This window comes from Amblyomma maculatum, chromosome 7 (assembly GCF_055883805.1).
Source record: "Amblyomma maculatum isolate TAMU_Amacu chromosome 7, ASM5588380v1, whole genome shotgun sequence".
Classification (NCBI taxonomy): Eukaryota; Metazoa; Arthropoda; class Arachnida; order Ixodida; family Ixodidae; genus Amblyomma; species Amblyomma maculatum.
Window position 1 is genome coordinate 8,890,304 of NC_139350.1, and position 27,076 is coordinate 8,917,379.

Below are 27,076 nucleotides of genomic sequence, written 5' to 3' on the forward strand. Positions count from 1 at the left end.
CACAGACTACATCATTCGGAGGCTTATTCCAGTCCAGAATTGTTTTAGGGAAAAACAAACACTTAAATACATTATTGCGGCATTGATAACTCAATCTTTTTTTTGTTGTCTCGAATACCGGTACAATCATTGTAAATGCTGTACAAGAACTTCAGTCAGCAGATTTTTCTTCGGGTTGCTAAAGTCTTCCACCCAATATGGTCGCGAAGTTCAGAGCTCTTGATACGAAAATGATAACTGCCAGTTATTTAAATAACGCCACTGAAGAACTGAAAAAAAAATTAAAAATTGCGGTAATTTAGAAATTTTCCCAATGCTTCAGCGCATGCTAATCAATTATAGAATGAAATTTCGTTGTGCAGCAGAGGTGTTTTTTCTTGTCTCACAGAAGAAAAACAGCCAAATTAAGCAGCCCAGGCAAAATGAGTAGCGAAGCAAGACAGTAACTGCGAAAACAAAATTACTATCCCTAAGTGATTCTTCAGCTGCTCACCTATCTATTTGGAAAACAAAAAAATTCACGGTAAAAAAAAAAATTCAGGGGTGGTTTACTAGCATGGATATACATGCAATGTTTACAGCTCATGTTTAGAAAAGTATTGCCTCCTGTAGCTTTGTTATGCCATGCCTCGCCACGTTTAGCTAAGTATTAAAATTAGGTCTCCTTAGTCCTAATGAAAACCCAAGGAACTATTTAACGTCTTTAGTGCCACTGTGTCATATAGGATGAAGCCAACGACCTTCGATCAAAGCGCAGCTTGGATGACTGGCAGCTAATACGTGAAAAAAAAAAACAACTGGGTACCGAAATTGCAGAGTGGTCTATCTAGCACTGTGGCCAGCAAAGTTAATCTTTTTACCTCGGCCAGAGTCTGGTGGCAGTTACTGACGGCAAGTTTTTCTTGGAGTGATTGCTCAAAGGAGGTTTTAAAGCCACACCGGTGAAGTCCCGCTTAGAATGCTGGTTGTAATTCTTCCGCATAAAAATAGCCGCTGCATAGAATAATAAAATTACATCGGCATGACTTAGATAGTTGACAAATAAATAAAGATGCCGTGTAAAAGTGGAGGTCGCAGTAAGAGCAGAAAGTATGCATCGGATCTTAAAGGGATGTCTCAAACGCGGCTGATTAACCGGGCGGTGAGCAGACGACACGCAGTGAGCGGACGTGTAAGCGTTTGTCAACGCCCCCTGGATCTCCCGCTCCGGAGCATCACGGAAGGGCTTCAGTCGGCAGCGCGGTCTGCACACTTCCCTTATTCTAGCCACTGTACCGCACACGTGTGATGTTATCTCGGAGGCCATGACGTTAATAGATGTCCGCACTTTTTTTTTTTTCCGAAAATAAAACATTTTCCGCAACATTTTCTGCAAGATTCGTAAAATCGTAAGACTGGTCAAAATTCGTACATTTTACGGAAAATTTGGAAGAGTTGGCAGGTATGCTGAGAAAACCTCAGACCATCGCGCCATTCTTGTCTCCTTAAAGTTCTCTGTTACTAAACAGAATATATTTTTTTTTTAATTTTCTCATTTAGATTCCCCTGATGACATTTCAATAACAGACACTCTGGCTGATGAATTTGAAGAATTTCTTGTGCTGAGTTTCACTTGTGATGTGAACACATTTGGTGAGTTATTTTTAACCTTGGCGAGTTATTTTTAACCTTGCTTTGAACTACCTTAGCAGCAACTTCTTGTATTATATCACGAACATCAGTCCACATCTCTTCAGGCCGTCTTCTAGATCTAATTCTTGAAATCGATTGCTCACTTCCACAGCATATTCTGATGGAATTTGATCCAGATCATACCTGAAAGGCCTTCATGTTTGCTGCATTTTCCTCAATCGAAGCTTAAATTTGGCAACAAGAAGCTGATGATCGGTGCCACAATCGGCCCTAGGCCTTGTTTTTACTACTTGTATAGCGCTTCTCCATCTCTGCCAGCAAAGAGCATAATCGATCTGATTGCTGTACAGACCGTCCGGTGAAGTCCATGTGTACAGGCGCCTCTTGTGCTGTTGAAAATTATGGACAGGTTCCAAAGCGTCCTCTCATGAAGAAACAATACTCCAATTTCTACTCAATAAGGTTTCCTCCTCCTCCTCCTCCTTCAGGAGGCATTGGCTGTTCACATGCAAAACCTACTGTATTTATGTTGCTAACTACAGCTCTAACCACGGCTATCGCGAAACTAACTTTGCCACTTTGGTTTGCATCGTTAACCGAGAAAATGGCAGCGCCCACGTACGGAGTGGCAAGTGCGAAATGTGCACGAGCTGGTCTGATTCTAGCAGTGTGCATTTTTCACACAAAATACTATTCTAAAAGCATCGCATATTATTATAATAGGCACTGTTTCAGTGCCTGGCCGACAGCGCTTCTGCTTCATTCTCACAGCCTGTGCCCCTCTCCGTCGCGGAGGCAGGAAACCGCACGACAGTTGGAGCGGTGCGATGTTCACATTTAAAGGGGAGCCGGACGCCGGCAAACCTGTTCGGACGAAGACGAAGCCTCGCTATAGTGCCTAGAATATATATTTTAGGCACTATAGCCTCGCTGCTCCCACGTGACTATTTCAGCGCCCTTTTTTTTTTTTCATGATAGGAAAAAAGAAACCGAAAGGGTAGGCTGCCTTCCCGGCAGTGGTGGAAGTAGTGTGCCCACGTCTGTATGAAAAAAAGGGGGAGAACGAGAGACGATACAGTGCTCTAGCAGCAAATTTGGAGTTAGAACGAGTTTTCATCTCAGCTACAGTAACGGTACAAACACCAAGTGTACTACGCCAACCGAAATGGATGTAATTATACCAAGATTAAACCGCAGCATAAATAATGCTCACTCCAGTAACATTATTCTTCACATTCAACCAAACTGAAGCCCACAAACACAATGAACTATGTTATCAATAAAGAAACGGTTTGCAACAACTTGGCATAATGCTTTTGATACAGGCATCAAAAAATCAAGCTAACAAGGCAAACTGAAGCAATATTTCACGCAAACCTGTGTCGGAAGTGGCGGTGAGATGCGACGCCCTGTATATTGCAAAATGAAATAAAATCGGCATTTGTTGCCAGTCTCCTGTGCTTTGGGGCTAGAACTTGTTGCCATATCTTATCTATATATCAACTCCAAGGTTTACTGCAAAGCACCTAAAATGACTATTGTCAAATAACACTGCTAGCTAGAAGATTGTTCACCAGCAATGAAAGGCTGCTGCCGATACCACCATTCATGATATTATGTACTATCACCAGCAAGTTTAAATAATGCGGCATCAAAAGCTATATAGCTACCTCTTGAAATGCAGTGTCGTCACAGCTTTCATAAAAGGGCTAAATTATCTGTTTGCCAGGTTGGTTGCGGCCTTTTCTTGGATTTGATTTCTTTTGCGCATTGATATGCTTTTTCTTTATTTCCTTCCTTAAACCTCCTCCCCTCGATGATGTTTTCTTGCTGCGCCATTCAACCACTGTTTGCTTTTTTTTTTTCTTTGTTCAGTTTCCTTTTCTGCTCCTTGCCTTACCTTGCCCATGCATTACCTTTTTCTTTCCTCTCTTCATCTGCGCGACAGCCGTTTTGACTTCATCTGCCGAGCCAACAGGTTTACCGTCTGCCCAAATCCTGTCCCGAGCCTTGTTTGCCACGCCGTACATTGCCTTTGGTTTTAGACTATAGAGCTTAACTTGCGAGCCACATGCTTTACATGGTTTCAATTAGCCAAGGTACTGTTCTTCGTTTGTATGCGCCTATGTTTGCGCGAAAAACTGCCAGCTGAACTATTTGCAACGAGGTACCGTTTGCGTAGCTCCTAAACGAAATGGAGTGGAATTCCAAATCTACTTCTTGAGAATGGTGTTACTTCACCACCCCAGAAAAAAAATCCCCGTCTTAATTATATTCCGCATTTAGTGCCGCGACCTCTCGCAGCAGTTTGGAGTTGGAACGCCTTCTTATCTTAGCCTCAGTACAAACTACACACCACCCAAGGGACATCATGTAAAAGAATGAAGAAATCAAAAAATCAATTTCCTGTTCTTAAGGATTACAGATTTCACAACGCTTATTTAACGCTCATACATATCACAGCAGAGAAACACTCCGTTACAATCTATGGCACGGGGGTATGGCGGAGGGGAGGGGGAAGGGGGGGTAGGCTGGGTGCCCCTTTTGCACCTCACCTACCTCACCGCCCATGCTCCGGATCACGCCAGTAACACATGCGCTCCGCAATTTTAGCGGAACGATCACGATCAATAATCCACAATTTCCCAACAGACATGTTTCACGCACTATGTAGTACTTACCTCAGTACACGCCTGGCTCGATCGAGGCGGCCGCGGCTGACATATCTGTTTGACGAAAAGGAAAAACGCGAGTGCACTTATGCCTTTTGATTGAAATTAGTGCTTTTCTGCTACAACGATTGATAAAACTGGTGCGTTTGAGTGCATGCTTTGAAAAGCCAACTAATGTATGTAGTACATACCAACGCGTGCCCGCAAAAACAGCGTACGATATGCGCACGTGGGAAGCCCGTGAGCACTACATTTGATATTCTCACTCGCTTCCGTAACCACGCCGAGGCATTCAATACATACCGCGGTTAAACGGGTAGCATTACAGCTCTTGACACATATTCTTGGCACCCACTACAGATATATATATATATATATATACATATATTGTTCCTTTTTCGCACCATGCTTAGTTTCGGAAAGCGCACGCGATCTGCAAAAGCGGCATTTCGGCATTTCAGTAATTATCAGCTCAAGGTCTTTCAAATACACCTATTTTGCGAAATACTTATTTTAGGCTCCAGAAAAAAATTAAATTTTTGTTCAGACTTACTGCGCCGCTGAAGATGCTTCCGATTGACAGCCCGAGAACAAGGCCCAAAAGAAAACGACGCTCAAGCAACAGGAACCATACGGCAAGCAAACACTGGAAGCCGCAGAGCGGAGCCACTGGAGCGCAGGAGCACCATGGGAGCACCGCAAGCACCGCAAGGACCGAGCAGAATGGAACTTAAAAGAAAACAAAACAAGACAGCAGTATAAAAATAAAATTTTAATAATAAAGTTTTATAATAATGTAGTTTTTAAATATTGTAACAGCTCTTTTATCAATAAAAAAAAAAAAAAACGTGTTTCACAATTTATGTTAGTCAAGTCAATTAAGAGTCAAGACAAGACGATAGTGGTACGTGTACAACGTTTATAAACGTTGGTACGTGTATGTACGGGAACATTACTACAGTGCCATACCTGCACGGTGCTCATTGTGTCTCCCAGACCGCGTCGTCTGCCATCTCAGCTGCAGCTGGCTGCAGCCATGGATGGTATAACAGAATCGGCAGGCGAAAACTAAAACACACTATCTATGCGAACCTTTATAGAGCTTAAAATATTAATTTAAGTACAATATTTTCATTTGCGGTTGCTTTCTTTTTTCGTCAACAAATGGTACAGTGCGGCACTGCTGCAAGCTAACTGCGGGACGTGTTACAATTGGCGGCGAAGAGATGTGTCGTGTCTCTTTCCAGGGAACATAATACTACATTGAGAACACTTCCCGCATTGACTGTTTTGGTAAGGCTCTCTTAGCATTACTGAAGGTTATATAAAAAGAATTCACAGTGGATTTATTGCATCTGTCATTTATCGCAAAATTTGCGCATAGATACTTCAATCATTTGTGCTCCTGGAAACTAAGAGGTACGGTTTCTTCACGTCGTTGGGATACAAGCGGGACAGTGTGTGTACTTGAGGTTTGTGTACAGTGCGAGTTGCTTACAGCCCCTTCGGTTAAGTCTTCTCCAAGTGTGCAGTTCTGTACTTACAGTAGTATGTAGTACATGTTAATTTGGTGCGGTAGCTACCCGTATAGCTACTCGCTGTTGCAGTATTTTTTTTTTTTGTTGCTTTCCCGAGAACTGGCCCTCATATGTAAGTGCATCGTTGTTGCTTTCAGCTGTTTTGCCCCCCCCCCCCCTCCCCCCCCCCCCCCTCCACTTTTGCCCTTAGGCACAGCCTGTCTGTATGCTAGCACGTTTGTTGTGTATGCTTCGCCCCTCTGTACAGCCGCCCTGATTTTTAACAATATAGCGCGAGCATCGACCAAACTGCTAGTCAGCACCTTACAACGGCGATAAGCGTGCAACACGGCGAGAGTTCGTGCATGCGCAAAAATGTGGAATGTCGCAAACAGATATTGTGGCAGGGCGTGTGTCTTTGTGATCCGAACAGCGTAGCAGAAGACGCTCTCTCTTCGTGCGCGTGCGCGAACTCTCGCCGTGTTGCACGCTTATCGCCGTTACAAGGCGCTAAACAGCAGTTTGGTCGACGCTCGCGCTATATTGTTAAAAATCAGGGCGGCTGTACCTGTGCACTGCAGAGAAGCACCAGGGCAGATGACCATCACTGTATTTTAGTTCATGTCATGGGCCGCCGGGACTTCATGTTCTGCCTTGTTGTACATGCTTACATTTTAGTTAACTGTTAATTCGTAAAATATAAACAAAGGTTAACTTTTCTCATATAGCTGTAAATATTTCGTCATACTGTCCAGGATGCCAAATGAGTTGTTGAAATGTCAGGATGACGCTAGAAATATATTGACCCTTGTTTACCCTTTTGTGCTGTGCTACTACCACAAATTCTGAACAGAAACGGTCAGTTCATTTTCTATTGCTGTCCAAAAGAACTTAAGTATACTTTCTTCATCAGTTTAAAAGCAGCTGCTTGTGTTGCCTCATATATGTTCTGTTTTCACCCAGAACCTCTCCACCTTCCCCAGTACTTCAAGAAATAAAAGTAGTCACTGAGCAGAGCTTAATTGTCCTTTGCTATTTTCACTAGAAGCACGGACCCTGCTCGTCCATGTCATGGGCACGGTTAATGCAGACTTTGCAGAGTATCCTTTTCTTGTCTGCAATATTTGGGCATTTTCAAAACATATTCATCACTGCTCGTAGCAGGCATGCCCATGTGGACGAAATACTGACTCTTCTAGAAATGAGCCCCGCCTCGGCTTAGGTGTCATGGCATCAACTAGTTGATGTTGGGACTTGAGTCGCAGGTGCTGACTCTGTAACTACAAAAGGCCTCAATTCAACCGGGAAGGGCATTCTTACACTAACTGTGGACCAGTGCACTTGTGCTATTTCGAAATAATGAAAAAATACAGATTAAAACAGGATTGCTGTACTGGGTGTTTAAATGTTTGGTTACTGGACAGTAGGTACAGCAATTTCGCAAGAGTCCATGTGCCTGGTACCTTGTCGCAAGAATGCACACAGACATATATATTACTTTGGTTGTTTTTATTCTAAAAGTCTTGTGAGCTTGAAAAATTCCTTCATGCTGACAAGTTCAAAGTGTTGTGGTGGTGCCTGTTGGCCACAAGGTCAAAAGACATGCACAGAGAGAGCGAGACCCTTTAATGAAGAACAGAGATTTTATCCGGCGTTTAAATTTCGCTGACATGCTACTCTGTGTAGGAAGGGGAATTCGGGAGGTAAAGATGGAAAACGAATCCTGAGGACATTAAAAGAAATGAAGGGGGAGATAAAATGCGGCCATTAAGTGTGTTCTAAGGTGCATTGTGGAGTAATGGTATAAAATGAAATGATGAAATGCATAGTCCGATAAATGTGCTTATAGAGTTCACAGCCTGAAAAATGCTGAAGGGTAACATTCAAGGTGAACTTAAAGTTTGTCTAAAGGTCCAATGTTTTTAAAATGCGTAAATAAAAAGGTCGTTGCGAGTCTCTGTTGCCTAGTGCAGGCTAAGGGACCTAAAACAATGCCCATTGTTAAAGACACTGGGGCACTTTTCCATGCTATGTTCGTAGTATGCACGCTCGTCAGCCTACGCAGGACACTCAAAAGACATCCACATGTTTATTCAAACCTTTAGGCACTAAAAAAAAAATTATTACTGCTTAGAAGTGTGCTTCCTGTCGTAGCAGTATGCGCACACATGCATGTCCTTTTAAGAACCAGCTGGCAGTAAATTTACTACCAGTAGATTATTATACCTACAGCTGTATGCGCTCACATTTCCGTGATTCAGTTAACTTTCTTTTCAGCCGTATAATGTGCTACTCCTGTGTGGGTAAAGAAAGATCACTTGGGGTTTACTTCTTTAGTTAATGGGTTTAGCATCTCAAAGCAATTCAGGCTATGAGAGACGCCATAGTAGAATGGTCCAGAAATTTCAACCTTCTGGGTTTTATAACGTGCACTGACATAACACAACCCAAGGGCGCCTTGGTTTACCCATCACAAAAGGGGTCGCCATAGCGTGGAACTTAGGGTCTACCTCAGTCTTTTTGCGAGCCCAAGTATTCAATGTAAGTATAATTAATGCAAAAATGGTCATACTTAGATCTGTACTTTAACAAAGAGATGCCGCTCTTTTGCTGTTATATACACCTGAAAAAAAAAGGCTTAATGTGGCAAATTTAATAAATCAAGCAAGAACACTAGTTTGGCGTAGTTTATTTTGATATACGTGATATATGGTGTATGTACATGGCTTTGTATCTTCTTGCCTGCTGTTCCTTGCATCGCTTAGCGCAAGTTTCTCAGCATTTGACAACTGCCACAAAGGACCAGGCCTGCTATCTTGAGGCAGATGGAAGATCAGGACAGTTTACATGGTTAAACGACACATGAGAACATATGTCACTGCTAACGGCACACACACATTTAATGCAAGCAAACACAAAGGCAGGTAATTTTAAGACAGATGATGTCACAGAAACAGCCGAAAAGTGGCCAGCCATGCCACCTGCCAGAGGCATGCTGTGAGGTGGGCCGTAATGTGTGCTGCTCAAGCTTCCTGGAGTGACATAGATATAAAGCCAAACTTTAACCAAGCCGTATGAATGTACTTGTGTGACCTAGGGTAGCATGTCTAGCCTGTGACCCAAGAGTCCTAGAAGGCGATTCTAATCTCACTGCTATCAAGCCTTATGGGCCACAATGTCATGCAAAAGGTGCTGTCACAGATACTAAAGCCAAGGGAGTAAGTAGACTGGGCATTGCGACAAAAGCAAGCATTTTTGAAGAGTAACAAAATCATAGGAAGTGCCAGGCAACTCTACTCTCTGCTCTTGCAGAGAATCAGGGATGCTATTATGGTACTCCTTGGTGGGGTGGCACAAAGAAAAAATGGGGGAGAGTACTGCTCTTCATAAACATAATTAAAAAAAAAAAACAATTGTAACAATGAGAGCTTCACATGCTTACCAGGAAGGAGGCATTATATGAAAGTGTTCTTTCTGTCGGGGCCCGAAAGGGGCTATCGGATAGCTTTGTAGATGGTGGCCGCCTGCCACCGTCTCTCGCCTTCCTTTGCCATAGTCATTGCATACAGTGCATTAGCAGTGCGCATCTTTGCAACCTGTCACCAAAGTTGCAAGATCACTTGACTGGGTGGCAGCAGTGCCCTGAGCACTGCATGGGCTAAGATGGCCTTAGAGCTTGGGTTTAAAGTTGCGGCTCCATACGCAGAATTTCAGTGTCTATTTATATGGGGTTTTATGGCGCATAAGCAACTGTGGCTATCATGCACCAAACACCAATGTTTTGGCTTTTGATCTATTATTGTCAAGTGAAGTACACTTAGGGTATTACAGCAGAGACATGGATGAAATAAACTATGGTGTGTGCCGAGAAAAAAAGTCAAGGTTTATATACCTATTTTTTTACTTTTACCCCGCCACAGTGGCTCGGTGGTTAAGATGCTCAACCACTGAACCAGGGTACCGCGGTTTGATCATGGCCGTAGCAGCCATGTTTGGATTGATGCAGAAAGCATAGCACCCGTGTACTATGCACAGTCAGTACCTGTTAAATGGATCGAAATGATCCAGAGCCCTCCCGCCAGTGTCGCTCATAGCCCAAGTTGGTCTGGAATGTATACAGCTGTTGTGCTTTTCGTCCGGTTCGATCATGAATTCAACCCATGAAGCTATTGATTAAAAAATGTAATTCCACTGGCTGCGAGGATGTTTTAATATTCAGACATAGTAGGTCAAAAAATATGACTGAATAAACATGCTTAGTAAATGCTAAGTAATTTAACTGCATGTGTATGCAACATTCTCCATTTAGGCTCTTGTAACGTCCGATCACTGTTAAAAAGGGAGCTGATCAGTGTCATGACTTAACAAAGGAGCACTATTTAATTATTTGTTTTATGGAAACCTAAGTAAAAGCAGATAACCATGTTGGTGGAAAGTCGTCCTAATAAATGGCGTCGCTGGTCAGCTCCAGCCCAGAATGGGGAGACTCTACTATTCCTCCAGTAGGTGCGCTGAATGGAGCACCTCTGCAACTCCAGCCAAGGAACAGGCCTACTGGTAGAGTCTACCAGATATGGTTCCCTCACCACCTTGGATGCACAATGCAGTGCCTGCCTATAAGGGTCGCTTGTGTGTAGCAGCCGAGTGGTCTGGCTTACATTAGCTGTGTACTTGTTCTGACAGGAGAATGGCGAAGAAAGCGATCTACGCCAAAGGCTTGCTCTCGACAATGCCGTAAGCTAACCGGTTAAGTAAGTGGTAAACGAGAACATAGATGTCATTTGCCCCGTGCAAACATCTTTAGCTATATCTGTCTGCTCGTACAAAATCGTGACTGCGACATGATGAAAATTATTGGTCAACGTAATTCACTGTTCTAGTCACCATGCAGCCACCACACAACACACTATTTGAAGGTGAGCAAAAGTAAGGAACATCCCTTTAAACTGAACCGCTCAGAAATGTTCACGTCACTAAAGTCAGACTCTTGCGCGCGACGAAAAGGCCAGAAGGGCTATGTAATATATATGCAAAAGACTGGCTAATTCCTACCAAATGCCTATACCTGAATTGAGAAATACTTTACATAACCAACTACTGTTCTGGAGCACCCGGGTTCGAACCAAAGAAACATAAGGCAACTTGTAGCGTAGACAGGACAGCAACGCAGCAATTGACTACTCTCCAGCCGTTCTGTATTTCACTTCCTCATTTTCATGCGTGCACATGTGCAACAACACTTCGTCTTTATCACATTTCCACCGCACTTAAAAAAAAAAAAAAAAGCTTGCTGGCAAATGGTTAAATATCCTCTAATACATCAGTCTCTTAAACCTTGCGGGAAGCTTCTTTTCACATTTACTTCTGCGAGGAGAAGGAAGAGTAGTAGTAGTTGCTGCTGTTGAGGCACACTTGGGTTGGGGGGGGGTCTGTCGGTTCTGTGTCGGGCAAAGCCAGGAATGAGGAAGTTCCTGGGCTAACATCAGCGTTCTTGGGGTTATGCGAGGTTGGACTCTGGTCTGCGTTTCTGGTACATGGACTAGTCGACACTCTGGTGCAGTCAGTGGGCAACAAAATGTTAGCGGGGAGAACCATCGGAGCCGAGGGTGGAGGTTGGCGCTGAACAACTGCTTTTCTAACAGCTCATAATTTGGACGAGTGCCACACTCGCCCGTCATCCAGCAGGTGTGAGACTGGTCCAATTCGCTCAACAACTCTTCGAGGCTCTGAAACAGAGCAGCCAGCTTGCCTCGCACAATCGGCTTGCGAACTCACACATAGTCGCCAATCTGAAAGTCACAGTGCTTGGTTCCACTCCACTGGTCTGCATAAAGCTTATATTTGGCTTGCTTCTGCTCTAGCCACTGGCATTAGAGCTTCAGCGCTCTTGTACGATCAGTCGAGAAGCACTGATCCGGGCAGGCAGACAATGTTAAGTCTTATACGAGGCATCTGGCCATGAACTAGGATGGCTGGTGCAATTCTTGTCATGGCATGTGGCGCACAGTGGTAGACACAGAGTTATAATAGCTGTACGTAGGTCATGTCACTCGCAAAGAGCCATCTGAACATATGCCCTGAAAACCTTATTAAACTGTCCTACAAGTCCATTGGCTTAAGGGTCATGAATTGAGGTGTAGCAGTTACGTATACCCCCGAGGATGAGAATTGTGGTTCGTGATCCGACACTATCTCTTCAGGGTAGCCCTTGTGAACAAATGTACCTAGAAGCAATTCTTGAACTGTGGCAGTTGTGAAAGAAGCCTCCGGCCATTTACTGTAATAGTCAATGAGTGTTATTGCAAAGCGACAGTTACTAGGAGCTTAGTCGACACGCCCCACGATGTCAATAGCAGGCCTATCCCAAAGCTTGTCTGGCAAAGCAACAGGTTGCAGAGGAACAGTACCTGCAGACCTGTACAATAGCAGCACTGCTGGAGGAATCATTTTCGACTTTCTGCACTTCACTGGAACGATCAGACGACTTGCAGATAGATTCCAAATGGCCCACTTTACCGCACCGACGACACTTTCGTTAACGAGCTTGCCATGTGGAGTCGTTCGCCAAGTGGGCAGGAGAACCGCAGCGACAGCACGAACGCTCTGGAAGCGCAGATGAAGATTTACATACGTGGCAACTGCATTTGATGCAAGGGACCTGAGGGACCCGTTCTGATGTGCACTCGCATCCCACGTGCTGTACTAGAGCGACCTCTTCTGACAGCTCCTTTGCTTCACCGGAAGCTTGCTGGCACTGTCTAGCAAAGGCCAGGGCGCGCGACGGAGTCAAGAAGGAGATGGTGTTCACTAAAATAGGGACTAATGATGATGTAGTCCGCGAAGCTCCCAAAATCTCAGTCACCGACAAGGCTGCGAAGGGCAGCGATGTACTCATATGCTATCTCTCTGGCAGTTTGTACTCGGCGGTGAAAACGATGGCGTGCGGCGATCACATTTACGGAAGATTTTTAGTGCGTCGGCAGTATAAAGATAGCATCATCACCGGACTGTGAGGCAGCAGCGGTAGGCGCTGAAGGGGACGACGGCGACAGTGTGTAGAATATTCGCTGGCAGGATAGCCCTCTCCGGTTAGCAGAAACGAGGAGGTATCTAGTGGAGGCACCAGACGCCAGCATGTAGTTGTGGAACGCCAGCTCCCATTACTACCACGAAAGGGCGGAGGCGATTGAAGACCCGAAAAGCTCATGATGGACGGTCAGCAGTCCACGCTGAGGTCCTGGTTTAAGCTGACATCTTCGTCGCCAAAATATGTAGTATCTTGCATGACAGGAACGCAGCAATTGACTTGTTTTTCTCACTGCGCGCGTGCAACATTTCGTCTTTACCGCACAATTCACAACACAAAATAACTCATGCGTACTAATAGCATTAATTAACACCGCCGCAACAAAACTAACGGTTTAAAAGCTATGACAACGAGCAGATTTCACACAGGTGAAACGCCACTCGGCTACGGTCTTAGTACCACTTCGTACCACGGTGGTAGCCACCGTAACCACCATAACGGTGGTACAGAGCACTTGCAGAGCGGGCAGTCCTCTGTCCGTTGTCCTCTGTAGCGGCTCTGACCCGCTGCACCAGCATGAGCTGCTGATGTGTGCTCGAGTCGGCTAGAAGGTTGGGGCTTGCCCTACATCCCCATGTTATGTGGTATAGTGTAGTAGTATCTCGGCACCAGACACATTCGCTTTTTGTATTGTGTTGGCCATATCTTGTGGTAAGGGCTCTGTTTGGATATGTGTTTGTTTGTAGGCACCTCCCATTCAAACATACAAGCTAACACGTCAACTGAAACATCGCAGCAAAGCTTTGCCGGAGGTCGTGCTTATAACTGCGACACCCCCACACTTGTTTGTTTTTCTTATGTCTGCATGCGAGCCCGCGCGGGACCACGGTTGAACCGCGTTGCACCGGCAACGCGGCTATCAAGTTGTAAGCAGAAATTTGCTGGTATATCTACTATATCGATTTCGTATGGGTCAACGATCTTATTGCTTATTATTTACGAGAAAAACAAATTTTAGCACTCTTTTTTTGACGCCGGTGACAGCATGGGACAAACCGTAACTTGGCGTGTGCCTCCATTCGACGCTTGAGCAAGCTGTTGCCGTGTTGTCTGCCGCGTTATGCCGCGTTTCTAGGCACAGAGTTACGAATAACTCCAACTTATTGATGCTGCCTGGGGAGGAGGAGGAATAAACATTTATTAGGCTCGAAATAATTCGGTTGTTCATGCAGGCACCAGATATGGTGATTCTCTCGTTGCGGGAGAACCCTATCACAAAAATTGAGAGCAAGAGTATGTGTTGAAGTGTGCGCATAGTTTTTAGTTGGAGAAAACCTAAATCTGGTGGGTGCTTATTGAAAATACTCGTAGGAAAATAAGATAAACATTTCAAACCATTATAATTTTCAGAATATGTATAAAAAAATATGTTGATGTCTTGCCATAGAGAAAGAGATTGGCCTTGCTGTGGAGCCGTGCTGTGGAGACTACACACTTTCCTGCTGAAACGGGTGATTAGGCTCTATTCGAAATTATTCAATGATGTTCTTGTTTTTGACGCAAATTAGTTTTCCTCTCATACTGATGTTGTTTTGCTTCTACAAGAGTTGAAAAAGTGACTTGCTGTCACTTATTTTCAAGTGAATAGCTCGTTGTTCGACAGCTTATCAACTTGAAGACAACAATTATGAACTGCTGACATGCTTGAAAGCTTGAAATATGGGCCGAAAGCCCGAAACTTCGTGCCAAGTGCGTTCAGCAGCGAGCAAGGCCCATCGCAGCGAGTGTCATTAAAAGCTTACCGTGTGACACGACGCGAATGACACTAAGTGCGAGTATCTCATCTGACAGCTTTAGCCGCTCCCCGCGAGCACTTGCTGCGCGGTCTTTGATGTCAACAGAAAGGATATCGCAACTCTTCGATAAGTACTTCTGGCCAAAGACTGTGCAGACAAACTGTCTGGTGTTGGGGTGAGCACCGCGTTTCACGAGTTCAGTCTGCCCATAGACGCGAGTCGTGTAAGTTCTTTTCCCCTGGCTTAAGTTGTGTTCTTTTGCTGGAGACTAAAAGGTAAAAGCATTTACGTTATATAACTAACCGCGTCTTAAGTGTCGTCCTGGTGTTTGAGTGTCAAATGTGCGTCCCATTTTCTCGTCCAGGCTCGGAAAGGATGGCACCCCTCGGGAGGACTACAAGCTTCAATGCCTGCTGTTTCTTCTCAAAAATGTGCACCTATCTATTTCGCCCGGTGTGTGCAACAGGCCGCAGTAAGTGCCCTTTTTGCTCTTGACATCGATCTTTACCACGTTCAAGAACCGGCAGTGGAAACGGGGTTCCGCGCTTTACAGAGCCATTGCTCGACTTGTCCCGAAGTGCTTAGCAGCGATCAGCTGATTTGTTCAGAAGTTCGCCCCAAAGTGGTGTTGTGAACGCGAACAGTCGTTTCGCGCAGTTAAAAGATGCTCCGAGTGCACAGATGCTGGTAAACGTGTCAGTCTTGAATGGCATCGTCTTGCTAGGAGCAGAGCTGTAACTAAAATGAAATGTCTTTAAGTTGTTTCTGTTGTAGATTGTCTTTTATTTCTTAATTTGTTGCCAGAGCTTCATTGCTAAACTTGACGCCACCATGATGCAGTGACATACGGCAAAGAGCGTACAGCTAGTGTGACTGACTGACTACATCACACCTGTAATTAGTGAGTGTGCATTTACTGGCAATTGGATCATACTAAATGATAGATATGTTGTTATGGACGAGGAAGAAGCGAGCAGTAGTGTGGGCTGGAGTGGTCGCGCTAGGCCCGCCGTGATTCATTAAAAATCATCTCACTGTCATCGGACATCATCTTTCTGTTCTCTGTCTTTTGTGTTCATTGGCTTGCTGCCCCATAACACTTTGGGGAAGGTGCGGGATACATCATCACTCCCCATCCTGGCCTGGAGCTTCGGCGCCCTGCGTCTTGCGCTGTCGGCAGGTCTAGGAGGTACTGCATGACTGGTCCCCTGCCTGCCGGGTCTGACACGACCTCTCCATTCCACCTTCCTGTCCCCCACCTCAACCACGAGACACGACGAAGGAGAGACTGACCTGAGATGGAGGCCACCCACAACCACAATACACGAGAAAACTGAACAACCATGTGGCCTCACTTACCCGATGTGCCAACCAAAGGCCCCACCGACCCAAGACACCGCGACACAAGAACAGATCCCCCCAGCCCATGCCATGCGGTTCATACCTGCGCCTCAGTCATCGGATCTTGGTGACCTGTCGTCCGAAAGCATCCTAGGCCAGACTTCATCCGAGAATCATCGTGGTGGCAAGCCATTGTCTTTTTCCTTTTATATCTTCAACCATGTAGTCATGCCTATCGTCGTGCCATAGATCTCATCAACAAACTTCATCGTCCACGATCGGGACGATCGCCTCGGTGGCCCAGGGTAATGCTACGGACGAGGAAGAAGCGGGCAATAGCGTAGGCAGGAGTGCTCGCACTAGGCCCGCCGCGATTCATTAAAAATCATCTCACAGTCATTGCATATCATCTCTCACTGTTCTTTGTGTTCATCGGCTTGCTGCCCCGTAAAATATGAATGCCTAGTTGATCGCCGATTTTGCTTGAACCTACATCGCCATGCTGGAAGACCAGGAGCACTGCAAGAAGGTGTACGATACTATTATTCGTTTATCAAGCGCTGTTTTGGCCTGCACTGCCAATGCTATGCATGGTTTGCTGTCATGATGTCATTTGCTTCCTGTGAATTGATGTGTGGTGATTAGGTAATTGATAGTTGAGCTTGGTTGAAATGTGCAGTGTGGATAGTGTCTTGTGAGATGGGAAGTTTTAACATAGTGTGGTGTGTTTGAACTGGTCCTTCATGATGAGTTCTCATATTCTTATGTCTCTCCACTAGCAAAGTTATGGTTATGATCGAGTTCTTAAATAGTGATTGTTGGTTTCTGCGTAAAAGAAATATTGAACTGTAGGCAGACATAAATCTTTTTAGGAGCCCTTGAAAAGCTCAGGTTGCAACATCATGCAGAAAAAGGTAATAGAAGGAATTTTCTGTTGATATCTTGCGTCCAGATTTGGTGTTATAATCTTTTAAATGATAGGCAGTTATCTGGCAGTTTGGCTTCACAAGTTTGGTGCAGTTTTATTTGAGCTGCATCTCCTTTGTGATTGAACAGTACTAGCCAGTCCAGGGAAACTTCATTAGTCCCTCTGTTATATTGAGGCCTTGGTTGCCAGTTTCTATCCAAGCAGCCATTACTGTTCTATAGTTAGGCAGTTGTTAAGTCTGCGGAAGGGCTTCCCTCTCGGTTGATGGTAATGGGTGCGAGGGGAGGGCCTCGTGCCGGACCCTGGGGGACTTATTTTGTGACTGACGGCTGCAGAGTTGAGCGCACATCGTCCATCAAATGAGTGACCACCGTCTGATACTTTTCAAATGCTGAATAAACATTTATTACCTCAAAATAAAATAAGCAGAACTAACACACTTTTCATTACGTTCAGATTACACGACGCCGAGCCTAATACCGGCCACCGCCACAACTCCTCTTTACTTCATACACGTTGTCTCCTACCTGCGGCCCCGGGCCACCACCAGTCACGCATGACTGGCCCACACGGCTGCCTTCCAGCAAAAGCCCCGCTTTCTCATTCCCGCATCCTAATCTCAAGCAGTTCCCACCAAAACTAACTGTTTAACCAATGACAACCCCCTCGCAACACCACAACCAATGAACAATTTTCCCGCAAGTGGAATTAAATGTTTTTCATTTTAGTCTGTTTAGAGGCAGGAAAGCCAACTAGTTCCACAAGTTTGACTGGGACCTAGAAATGTGTTTAGTGAGCACGTAAGCAATTTATAACCTTAGAGGCACTTCTGTTCTAAAATTTATGTTACCACAGTGATCACACAAAGGTAGTGTGCTTGTCATATGTATGCATGGAGGAAGCTAGTTAATGGTAATTGAGGCCGAACAAATCTCAGGAAAGTATATATTTTCAAAACTACTTGGTGAATGGAAGAACATCAGTGAACATTGTGTTTTTGCCAAGATAGCAGCCAATGCTCTCAATTACTTGTGAATCTCAAGCCATATATATCATTGCTAACTTGGACGCCTTTCACATTACCGGATGCACTTTCAAGGCAGTTGGAGAGCTTTTCCACAGAATAAGAAAACTGAATCAATGAACGAAGCCTTCATTTGATCGAAGGGATGGCTCTCGGCTCCTATTTGAATAATTAGGGAGTTGGAAGGGATGGGAGTGTAGCTTCTCGCTTCTTCATGGTTCTCTAAGCTGATTCTCATTGCTTGCCATGCTGCCGATCTGCGTGCTGTAAATTGACCTCTCTGGACGGCTGGATTCTCATCTCACCCTTCCATCTCAGTGGTGAAGCTCAAGTTGACAGCACCTGCCGATTCAACCATGACATCTGGTCGCAGCGTCACAGCCCATTCATGTCACCTTCCAACTACCACCTCTCAGAGGCATCCTCAGAGGTTCAAGACAAAGGCCTCAGGCACACCTCACATCTTTTCAATTTACCCCGTACTGCTTTTGCACTTAACTTGAATTTGCCTTATATTTTATTGCTTTTTTCTTGGTTACCAAAACGTCCCACCTTTGCCAAGAAAAGAAAGTGGAATTTCAAAGCTCACACAATCATTTTGAAAGCACCTAGAAGTCACGCTCCTTCGACTTTTTCTCGTAGGGCACAAACACCCCAAAGTTCAAAATGTATGAAGTGTGGGTCTCGACCTGCACCCATGAGAAGCTTTGGCAACTAAACATTTTTGCAACTGTACTGCTCAACCGCACACCCTGTGGCATAGGGCCTTCTAACAAAGCATGCACATAACCTGCATGCAGTAAGCATGATACGAAAGTCTGAGCCTAGCAAATGTCCCAGAGAAACCTGCTTGATTTATTGGCTACTGCTGTCAAGCTTTGTGGCCTGCAGTGCCATGCAAAAGGTGCTGTTACAGATACCAAGGGCAACGGAATAGACTGGGCATAGCAAAATAGCAAAAAAAAAAGCCAAGCATTTTTGAAAACTATCCTAATTGTATCAGGTGCCATTCAGATAAACCTACTCTCTCCCCCTCAAGAATATCCTCAGCCGGGTGGCACAAATAAAAAATGGAGGAGGGCAGGGTACTGCTACTCATAAATATATAAATGTAACAATGAGAGCTTCACATACTTGCTTACCAGGAAAGCAGCTTAACATGGGAAGCATTATAAGAAAATGTTCTTTTTATCGGGGCCTGAAGGGGGCTCTCAGAAAGCACCACCTCTTTCCCTTGACACAGTCATCATAGAAAATGTGTTAGGTGTGCACAGCAAGATTTCAAGCTTTGCACCAAAGCTGCAAGATCACATGGTCAGGTGGCAGCAGTGCTTAGAGTATAGCATGGGCTCTGGATGCTCAAAAGCCTGGTCCAGGTTTGAGCCCATACATAGAATTCTGGTGCCCGGCTTTTGACTCAGTTTGCCATGTGAATTACACTAAGGGTGTTACAGCTGAGACACAGATGAAATATAGGTATGGTGTGCACCGCAGAAAAGAAAGTAAAGGTTTACTGATCTATATTTACTTTTACCCTGCCACAGTGGCTCGGTGGTTAAGGCACTCAACTACTGAGCCAGGGTACCATGATTTGATCATGGCCGCAGTAGCCGCATTTGGATTTTGATGCAGAAAGCATGGCACCCATGTACTATGCTGTGTCACAACATTATGAAGTTAAAGGTGGTCAAAATGATTGGGAGCCCTTCACTATGGCGTCGCCCACAGCCCAAGTTGCTCCAGAACGTATGCAGCTGTTTTGCTTTTCGTTCTAATGAAAGGCAATAAGTTCGACCATGAATTCAACCCATGCAATTGTGTTCATTTGAAAATGTTATTCACTGGTTGCAAGGATGCTTTAATATTTAAGCATAGTGCGTAATAAAGTATGACTGATTAAACATCTTGAGGAAATGCAAAGTAGTTTATTACATGTGTATGCAACCTTCTCAACTGTTAGCTCTGAACTTCCAAGTTCCTTTGTTACCTCTGCAAGGTCACTCCAAAAAGTTAACCGAAGTAACCCCTCAATATCACTTTTTGAACTTTAAAAATAAAAATAAAAAGATTGCGAACATATTAGACAGATTTGAGCTTTTTTGGCCAGTTCATTTCTCTAGCAAGAGTATATTTGCTTACTGTGAGCAATTTACCACATGCAGTACTGCAAGAACAGGCCCTGTCTGGGCTTCACTCTGAGCTTTGTGAGCTGGGCTTAATTAGTAGTGTAATATAACGAGGGCCCAGTCAGGCTTTGGGCCTCACTCAGAGGCTCAAGCAGTGCCACCAGCTGTTCACTTCCTTCTGTGCTCCAAAGATTATTTTTCAAATAGCTTAACAGCTTGAACGGCTATTTTGGCTAAAATTGCAGCATTAAGCATATCTTATCAATGTCTGTCACTTGGCAGCAATGGGCAAGCTACCACCTGCCGTATATGCTGCACTCTTTCAGAAATAATTCAGAAATAATTCGCCGCAGAGTCCCGCCTGTAGTGCAAAGAAGGGGGACCAGATCCAGGGAGCCCAGCAACCCATGGGGGAACCAGAGCCAGGGAGAAGCCAAAAGGGTGAGCTTCAAGGCAAATTAAACCCACCTGAAATTCAGAGCCATACAGCTAGAGAAAGACTATGAATCACTTAGAAACCTAGTCATAACCCTCACTAAAGAAGTTGAGAACCTACAAGCGTGTCAAACCTACAGGCCTCTCGGAGTGCTTCCGCAAGTAAGGCAATAGCTAAAAACCTCACAGCTGCCAATAAACAAGACACCGAGGGTGCAGCGGCAGAGGCGGCAGCCATGCCAGCCAGACCACCCCTGCAAAAGAGAAAGGGCAGCGACACAAATCCAGTAATGACTAAGGTGAACACTCTCGAAGGAAAATGTCAGCGCATGGAAACAGCGACGAAACATGTGATCAAAAATATAAGAACAAATGCATGCAGTCTGCACCAGGCTGGAGGCATTAAGTAATGAAATGGACACACTGTAGAACCTGGTGACCAGGAAGGTCCCGGGTCAAGAGGGAAACAGGAGTTAAAATCATGCCAGGGATAAAGCAATCAAATCCAGAAAAAAAGCCAGATAACGTGCTGTGGCACTGGAACTGCAGAAGCCTGAACAGGAAAAGAGCACTACTGCAACACTTAATAAAATTGCAGGATGAAGAACCAATAGCAATAGCCCTGCAGGAAGTGGCTACTACTAAGGCCAAACTCACGGGGTACAAAAATTACAACGGAAAGGAGGGAGCTAGACCAGTAACTGTCATTAGCTGCGATCATACAGGAGACGGGGATCGAATAACAAGGACTCACGGAGGTCGTTACAGGCAGAAGAGATATAAAAAGCCTCTTTGTACTCAACATATACAGTCTGCCTCAGGACAATGGAGACTTTGGGCCCCTTTTCAATAAGCTAACAAGATCGCAGATGAGGACCCATTAGTAATAGTGGGAGACTTGAACGCCAAGACATGAGGAATAGGGCTATCCAGATTCTAAAACCGAAGGGAAAAACTATAGAACGCCCTTCAAAGCCAAGCATTTACCCTTCATAACGACCTGGATTCTTTCACCAAGGGTGGACATCCAGGGGGCTTAGACACCTCTCCGGACCTGACAGTCGCTAAGAACACAGGCAGAACCAGGTTGACTAACACTGGGAAAACCTAGGAAGCGACCACTACATAATCAGCTTAGTGCTGGGTAGACATTGCAGGCTATGGAAGATAAAAAACCCAGAAATAACAGAATGGGACCAGTTCAGAACACTCAGGCAATACGAAAGCACAGAAAGCATCAGCTGTATTGAGGCCTTGATGGAAAAGTTAAGCAAGTATATAGAAGTCACAACAGTGGAAGTGCAAGACAAAAAAGAACCTCGTATTGTAGACTCCTACCTCCTCATGCTACTCAGAAAAAAGAAACTGGAGGAAATGAGAAAAACGGCAGAGAAACAGTAAGCTAACGGGCAGAATAAGGAAATTGTGCATAGAGATCAAAAGATACGCCGGAGACTTAGAGGAAGAAAATTGGTTAACAGCATGCGACAAACTGAATGGCAGCTTGGCGGTAGCAAAAACATGGAACATTCTGCAGCACACGCTAAAACCAGGCATATTTTCAAAGGCACAAAGAGCTGTGCAATAAACTGGCAGAGACATATATACACCAGTCAGCACTCAAAAGACGAAGTAGAGGAAAACTACGGAAGCAAAAACAGAGCTTGATGAGCCCTTCACAGAAGCTGAGGTAGGGCTGTTCTAAGCAACCTGAAAACCCACTCAGCGGCAGGACCAGATCAAATCAACAACAAAGCACTTTGAAATTTAGACAATATTTCAGTCGGACACCTGACGAGAAATACTTTAACGAAGTACAGTCGAACCCGGACATATCGAACTCGAAGGGCGAAGTAGTTCGATATATTGATAATTCGATATACAAAAATCGGCTTGTGACGGCACTTACGAAACGAAAAATACCGTATTTGTCGCGTAATCAACCCACTCGCATAATGAACCCACCCTACACTTTTGCATCTGAGAATTTTGAAGAAAAAAAAAGCGTTAAGGCCAGCTCACTCACATGCAAGAGATTGAGCGATCTCAGTGACGAGCGGCAGCGACAGAGAGAAAATCTTCCAATTTGTTGGAACTGCGTCCCTCTCGCCGCTCGAGGAACTGTGGCAGCTCAAAACAAAGCTTGTGTGTTGCTGCTGCAGAAATCACGAGCGTTTTCGCTTGCATGTCGATGGCGCGCGCCATTCCAGGTCGTCTCATCCACAGCTCATTTCTTGGCAGCATGCCAAGATGCTGCGCAGCGATGTCATGGCGTGTTTATGTTTTGATAGCTCTTGCGGTGGCGGGGAGCAAACTTGGCAGAGTGCCCGTGATGGCTTGATTGCACAAGCCTGGTTCGATTTATCTCGCCGCGCTTGGGGCGGGCGTTGTCCACTGTCACAAAATCATCGGAAAGCGTGATACTGCAAATGCTGCCTAAAGCAAAAAATGCTAAAAGCCGATGTCATGATTGCAGCTGACTGCGTGCTTTCGTTGATTCATGCATGCAAGGATAAATGACTCCTGCAAAAACAAAAACTGCTGCTTCTTAACGTCCGCAGCCGTCATATCCTAGGCCTGTTTCACATGCTGCGACTGCACGGAAAATGTTCGCTGCAGTCGGTGACGCCGCAGTGCGATTCCGCACAACGCTTTCACATGCAGCAAACCCACGTGCGAATTCGGTGAGAGATACCTTCAGGGTTGTTTGATGTTTTGTAGAAAATGCATACGCAGAGCATGTTTGATTCATATACTCAGATGTATTTTTAGGCCCTAAGCGATAATTCATACACATTTGTGAAAACGAGCCAGTCTTTCAGCATACAAAAACACGTTGCTGCGCCGAATGAAACCACTCAGGCGTGAAAATAGGGGTGAACTGCAAGAGGCTGTTTGCTACACACGTGGCATATGCAAGCATTGACAACACTGTTACGTAACGGCAGGATTGAACTTGCTTAGAACCTTGCGGCCGTACCTTGCTAACGAGGCAGTTTCCTCTCAGAAACCATGAAAGTTTTCACTGCATGCGTACCCTAACTGGCTGTCTTTGTGCACTAGCTTAAAAGTCAGGCGACTGCTGCCACTACACACATCACGGTCACCATTGGTAAAGTCTGCATATAGGTTGTCGGGTTTAGAGGCTACCATCAGCTTCAAGAGAAACTCTTATGAAATCAAAACGAGTCTCCAAAAGGCTCCTCTCGTTCACAATGCTACCAAGTTTTTCTAGCTGCAAAGATTATTACAAAGACTGATGATAATGTGTCCTTGTATGGGCTGCCAGAAGATTCCGTTGGACATCGGCGGCCCTTGTGCTCATGTTAAATGCTTGAGTTTAAAAAATAAATTCGTTGCCATCTGCCACAAAGATAACAGGGCAGTCAACACGAGTGCCACTTTCAGCATAGCATTGTCAGCAGTCATGTGCATTAAATACAGCTAAGACATGCTCACTAACATGTTGCTTAACTTTTGTTTTAGTTAACCTTTTAACCTATTACTATTAGGCTCTTTCTTTACTTATGACAGGCTCGAAGGCTGCAATATCAACATCATTTTCCATGCCCCTGTTGTCACACTGCAGGGCTAGGAATTCTGGGGCCGCACTCGGGTGAAAGCGAAACCGAGTAGCTGCAGACAGCGGCAGCTAAGTCTACAAGCACGCTTCACACAGCAGTACGCCGTTCCTGTCTTCTTCCTCAGTGCTGTTATTCCAGTGTGCCTATCCTGAGTTCTGTTGTAGCATGTTACAGGTGCGTCAATGTGTGACACACATTCATAGGCGTGGCCAGCACTGTCTGTGGCTGCTCGGTGGCCCTTGCCCCCGAGTGTCGTCTCAAAATTCCCAGTGTTGCAGCAGCGACGAGAATGGTGCATTTGAAAACCTAAAAACTGATATGGGCTACAAACCTGTCCATAAACAATGCACATAACAGTCGTAGTTGAACAGTTAACTATGCAATATTAGCTAACCACCCTGCTAGTTAACACCTACGGACTGTATTTGGATGCACGCATGACCGCTGACAATGCTATGGCAGACAATGCGGTCTTCCAAACTCACAAATCTTATTTTTAAATATCACCGACAGTCTTGGATGAAACATCTTTAACAATGTAAAACATCAGAACATCAGCCCTTCACACACCCGGGTGAGAGCAAGTGTAAAACCCCAGTCCTTTACACACCTGGGTGAGAACAAAAGTGTAAAACATCGGCCTTTCACACACCTGGGCGAGAATAGGAACTCAAGCTTTGACCAGAAACTTTATGTGACCATCAAATTGGCTGCACAGATTGGTGATAGACATGAAAGCAGTCACCTCCGTCCTGGCTTGCCAACCTGCGCACTGTTAGACTTGGGTGTATCCAGACAAGAAGCACGCTTGTGTTTGGGTGCACTCTCCTGTGTTTCCTCCTTTCCCTGCATGCCCCTGGCTGCAAAAGAGAAAGCAGAGGTGATTCACAAGACAGCTCAGTATGATGGAAACAGAATCTACATATCATTGGACACTTGGTTGAAAGTTTTTGATTTCTTCAGCTAGAGCTCTCTAGGCCGCAACTCAATCAGATGAGATCATCTGCCACACTATGTAGTGATGGATGATGCATCTCTCCAATTGGCAACTAGACATTTAGAGAAGAAAGCTTCAGTCTTGGAAGTTTTGTACCCGACATTGAAAATTGCCACCCATAAAATGAAGGCTCAGCCTTTTCAAACAAAATGATGGTTGGCTCAATACTTAATGAACAGAGCAGTGACTGCTCCTCATCAGGTCAGCTATGGAGATAAAAGGGTGGCAGAAAGCTATGACAAAATCTGTGGTGGCCATAACTGTCGCAGGACAGGGCTAATCAGAGATCAGTGGGAGAGGACGTTAACATGAGTTAATTCATCTTTTCAACACTTTCAATCCCTTTGTGTCCAAAATAACGGGATCCGCCACAGTATAAGGCATGAAAGACCAGAATATTTAGGTAATAAAACACAATCCGAACCCAAATATTTCGTCAGCATTCTTTCTCCTTTACCATTACAGAATACTAAAATTAGATTGCATACATGACAGAAAAACGTAACTATGAGTGGCGACACTATTCACAGTACTAATCCTCTGCAGTGAACAAAGTATTCACCAAGTTCTTTCTGAAAATGTCAACTTTTTGCTTTCTCCTTTAGGTGATGTGATTTCACCATCTGCAGTTACTCAGCGGAAGTAATCAAGTTGATCAGAATCCTAATAATTTGCTCCCTGCTATGCGCTGCCACAAACGGAACACTGTGCCACCCAGCAGCTCTTTCACCCCTGGCATCTCTGTCCTCTCGATCCTACCGCACCATGATCGGAACCGACCACTTCTGTCTCCGGCTAGCGACGGATGCGCACAAGTATTATACTGTTATAGTGCCACTTGCCCAAAATGCCAGCTGTGTCTGTGTGAAGCCTTGATCAGTGAAGTCACTGCCATCCTCTAAAAGCACCACCCACCAGGTTTGCTTGCATTAACATTATTTGGTGACATTTTGATACACAGTAGACAAATTGGATGGTTGCTGTTACAGCGGAACGGTCCTCCTATCCTCATGGTAGCTAGCTTTTTTTTTATCACGAGTAGACATTAAAAAAAAGCACTTTACGCAAACAGTACTTTGACATAATTACGTCAGCCTCTTTTTCAAGACTATCTACAACTTCTGCACTGACCTTTGTTCCCGAGGCACAAATAAAAAAATTGAGTAATTTTTCGGTATGTGTTTTTTTTCTCTGTAATGGTGCATAAAACAATACTATCACCGCATGTTATTTTTCTATGAATGCTAAATAATTTATAATGGACTTTCTTTTCTGTTCGATGCAATGCCGAGGGTACACCACTGTTAATTATGCAATAGCATTTCACACACACAGATGATGTTTTTCACCTCTTTTTCTTTCATTCATTGTGGACTTTTGCGTTACAACTGACAACAATGCCAGCTTTTCTGCACACACGGGGCCCTTAAAAAATCTTCCGATTTATTATTTCGCCGGGTTGGCACTCAATGTCGTTAAATGAGCTTCACTTGGTGATGTTCTCGAGGAGGAACATCGAGTGCGGGAAATTTCCTTGTTGCTGAAACCCTAGCACAGGCTGCTGAGGCCTTTGTAAATGAAAATAAAGCAGTGGGAATGCAGAGTGACCATGGCTCAAGCGCAAGCAGAAATAGAAAGTATGCTTTCCTTGGACCACTAGTTGAAACAGGTTAATATCAGACTAATTCTTCATCTCAGCTGAAGTCAGAGCTCGCAAAGCCAGGACTGTTGTTGGCATGGATATGTAGTAAAAGCAGCAGAATCACGCAAATGTTTCTGAATTCGCAGTGTGTCCTACTGACAGCTGAATACCATTTTTGTCGACATTTCAAACCACTCTGCTACAAATAATTATTTCTTCAATGTCACTGCCTGCTGTAAAAAAATGAACACTGAAACCGAAACTACAATTGTCATGCTATTCAGCCGCCCACAGGCACGAATGACAGAAAGCGTGGCTTGGACTGCCACCCACGAAGTGATAGACATCGGATGCG

The 27,076-nt window shown here is 44.7% G+C and overlaps 1 protein-coding gene and 1 long non-coding RNA gene across 2 annotated transcripts in view; one reads left to right on the forward strand and one right to left on the reverse strand.

Annotated features, from left to right (window-relative positions):
• Positions 1-5,288, reverse strand: part of LOC146182684 (uncharacterized) — a 77,937-nt gene extending 72,649 nt beyond the window's left edge. The window contains exons 1-3 of the mRNA XM_084609580.1: positions 5,264-5,288; positions 4,858-5,033; positions 4,314-4,358 (exon numbers count right to left, since the gene is read on the reverse strand). Of these exons, the coding sequence (XP_084465706.1) occupies positions 4,314-4,358; positions 4,858-5,033; positions 5,264-5,288 (246 nt within the window). The remainder of the gene's footprint in view (positions 1-4,313; positions 4,359-4,857; positions 5,034-5,263) is intronic.
• A 218-nt stretch (positions 5,289-5,506) lies between these two features.
• On the forward strand, positions 5,507-26,222 carry LOC146182685 (uncharacterized). The gene is made up of 4 exons (XR_014708374.1): positions 5,507-5,597; positions 15,009-15,116; positions 20,417-20,504; positions 25,685-26,222. It is a non-coding gene; the product is annotated as an uncharacterized LOC146182685 (long non-coding RNA).
• The last annotated feature ends 854 nt before the right edge of the window (positions 26,223-27,076 follow it).